The sequence below is a fragment of the Aplysia californica genome, unplaced genomic scaffold, assembly GCF_000002075.1.
Source record: "Aplysia californica isolate F4 #8 unplaced genomic scaffold, AplCal3.0 scaffold00756, whole genome shotgun sequence".
NCBI classification, from domain to species: domain Eukaryota; kingdom Metazoa; phylum Mollusca; class Gastropoda; order Aplysiida; family Aplysiidae; genus Aplysia; species Aplysia californica.
This window is the reverse complement of record NW_004798026.1, coordinates 286778-288682: the sequence shown is the minus strand read 5'-3', so window position 1 is coordinate 288682 and position 1905 is coordinate 286778. Positions and strand designations below refer to the sequence as shown.

The following is a 1905-nucleotide window of genomic DNA, read 5'->3' as shown; positions in this document are numbered from 1 at the left end:
AAAGTCTTTTTTTTGTTTTTGTAAAGTGTTTTACGGCGCTTTATATCATGTATTCTGTTCACATTTTTCACAGAAGTTCCCAAAGTGGGTCCGAGACCTGTAAATTTTCTTTCACTTCCAGCGGGGACAATACTGTTGTCCTGTGAAGTTCGAAGAAATGGGCTTGCTGTCATTTTCTCTTCCTTTTCCTCTAGGATGTCGTTCATTGACTGTGCTGAAAATCTGACAGTATTATAAAAAGGGGGCAAAAGAGGTTGTGCTGGAGGTAGTCCCGAGCAACGTACTTGGAGTTGGAGAGCATAAACAGATAGGTGTTGGGAAAAGAATAGGGTATTAATATCTTTGACGATGATGCTGATAATGATGATGCTGAGGATGATGCACTTGAGGAAGACTATGTAGCGAAACATCGAACGGATTCAGTAAAACAACTTTTATACATTTTATATTTATATTTTTTGGTCTGTAAATGAAGCAAGACTCTCCCTCCTACTTTGCTTTTTAAACAATGATGATGATGATGATGATGATGATGATGATGATGATGATGATGATGATGATTCTGACGCCGACGATGATGATTCTGACAATGACTGTGGTTTCAGCGTACCCGGACCACTTCTCCATGATGCTGGTGGGCGTGGACGACCCTGAGATGCGACGGGCCAAGCTGGACTTCTGGGATGACGTCTACGGTTTCAAGATGTCCTGCATGAAGTCGTCGGTTTTGGACGAGGTCTACGTGAAGCAGGTCAAGGGCAGTGCAATCGTCACCGACCCAGCTCTCATCAAGGTACACACAACACATCTCTTTTTTCCTGTCACTTACATTGTATTTCCAAATCCTATCAAGGTACACGCACTCATGAAATTGAACATGAATTTCACTTTATTTTTTATTGTCCATACTTTGTCCATCAAAGGAAATTGTTAATTCCTCCCCTAGCCTGACTCGGCCCAGTGGCAGAAATATGCAATGATAAGTAGGTACCACAGACTGAAATTTCAAAGTCCTCTGATTTCATAGTTAACTGCACCACTTTATAGAATTTATCATTCTGAGCATTTTGATACCAAATTTATACATATAGCTTCATTTTTAACAAAGTTATGAGCATCTAAAGTTGCAGAAAAACGCTCTATTTTTTAAATTGCGAAATGTCAGCACTTTGAGATGTCATAACATTCTTAAATTTGAATGGACATTCACAAAAACTTGTAGACACACACCCATGCACATAGAGAACAAGCCCACTTTTTTCAGGGCAGTCCTATAACCAAAAGATAGAAATTTATTGACGGAAACATGGCTTTTTGACCAAAATGGGGAGAAACACAAGGGGAGGGGGAATCCCCACTCACGACCACCAGCGTATCGGCTGCGCGCCGGGCCGTGCTGACGGGAAGGAGAAAGAATTTATACGAAACTGCTCTGATGGTGCCCTGCTTGCGAGCTTATGGGTAGCGTCCGGTATTTATTTGTGTATAATGGCTGTGTTATTCTTGAAGAGGAATGAATGGGCTTTCTGCCGATATATTTCCATAGTCAGTCCGATCACTGGTTATATATAAAAACAGCATAGAAAATTTTCAATCGCAAATCTCTTCTATTCCCTGCTCAAATAAATTAGTTGTAAGGCCAGTGCAAAAAATTTTAGCTTGAAAACTTGAGTTTTTGTATTACTGAAGTCCTCCTAGGAAAGAAGCATCGAGCAACGAATTGTGACATTTTCACTTGTTTTACCATTCCCCTATTTCACAGTTGTTCATGAAGGCAGCTCTAGGTTCAATGTACAACGTTTTACCTTGTGTCAGAGAACTTCCCCCAATGTGTCCTTTGTGTGACTATGCATATGAGACTGTGGAACATCACCTTTTCCACTGTACAGCCCTAAATGACATCAG

At 40.6% G+C, this 1905-nt stretch overlaps 1 protein-coding gene across 1 annotated transcript in view; it reads left to right on the top strand.

The window, feature by feature from the left end:
* Positions 1-1905, top strand: part of LOC101861990 (protein arginine N-methyltransferase 3) — a gene marked incomplete in the record, with an annotated part of 15907 nt that overhangs the window by 9380 nt on the left and 4622 nt on the right. The window contains 1 exon segment of the mRNA XM_005109223.3: positions 606-793. Coding sequence (XP_005109280.2) covers positions 606-793 — 188 coding nt within the window.